Source organism: Ceratina calcarata, unplaced genomic scaffold (genome assembly GCF_001652005.2).
Source record: "Ceratina calcarata isolate Rehan_Ccalc_2016 unplaced genomic scaffold, ASM165200v1 scaffold12.2, whole genome shotgun sequence".
NCBI lineage: Eukaryota > Metazoa > Arthropoda > Insecta > Hymenoptera > Apidae > Ceratina > Ceratina calcarata.
In genome coordinates, this window is record NW_017132979.1 from 1 (window position 1) to 555 (window position 555).

The window sequence follows — 555 nt, forward strand, 5'->3', positions numbered from 1 at the left end:
AATGGTTTAATTTTTGAAAATATATAAAAAATAATCCGAGAGGTCGTAAATAACTCGAAAATTATTTTCGAAACTAGAACTCGGAAGAGAATGCCGCCGTACCGCGTTTGGGGCACGTCAGAAGACGGATCTATAGAGTTCGAATCTTTGACGGATGCCACGTTGGACGAAGCTCTGAAATTGATAAGGACGTGCTTCTTCGTTTACGAAAACGTGTCCAAGGCCGTCGAATTGGTCTCAGAACCTGGAGCTATGGAAGAGCTTGAGGAACTCTGTGTGGATGCGGCTAAAGATGGCGTCAGCGTCGTCGCTGTTGATGTAAACAGTGGAGAAGTCGTCGGCGTTGCTTTTAACAAGATACAGGTAACAGTAGAAGAGAACAGGAGATTTAACTGGATTTCTTCAATTTCTCTAGATAACGTCAAAAGTGTACATAGTACTGCACATACAAATGTTAAATTAAAGTAATGTAATCAATTTAAAATAATGTATATGTTTAATATAAAATGTACTGAAACGTATAACAGATGAGAAACTAGAAAGTATAGATTAAGG

The 555-nt window shown here is 38.4% G+C and overlaps 1 protein-coding gene across 1 annotated transcript in view; it reads left to right on the top strand.

Moving 5' to 3' along the window:
• Positions 1-27: 27 nt before the first annotated feature.
• Positions 28-555, top strand: part of LOC108626019 (uncharacterized) — a gene marked incomplete at its 5' end in the record, with an annotated part of 1,387 nt that continues 859 nt past the window's right edge. Inside the window, one exon of the mRNA XM_018026423.2 lies at positions 28-363. Within this exon, the coding sequence (XP_017881912.2) occupies positions 28-363 (336 nt within the window). The remainder of the gene's footprint in view (positions 364-555) is intronic.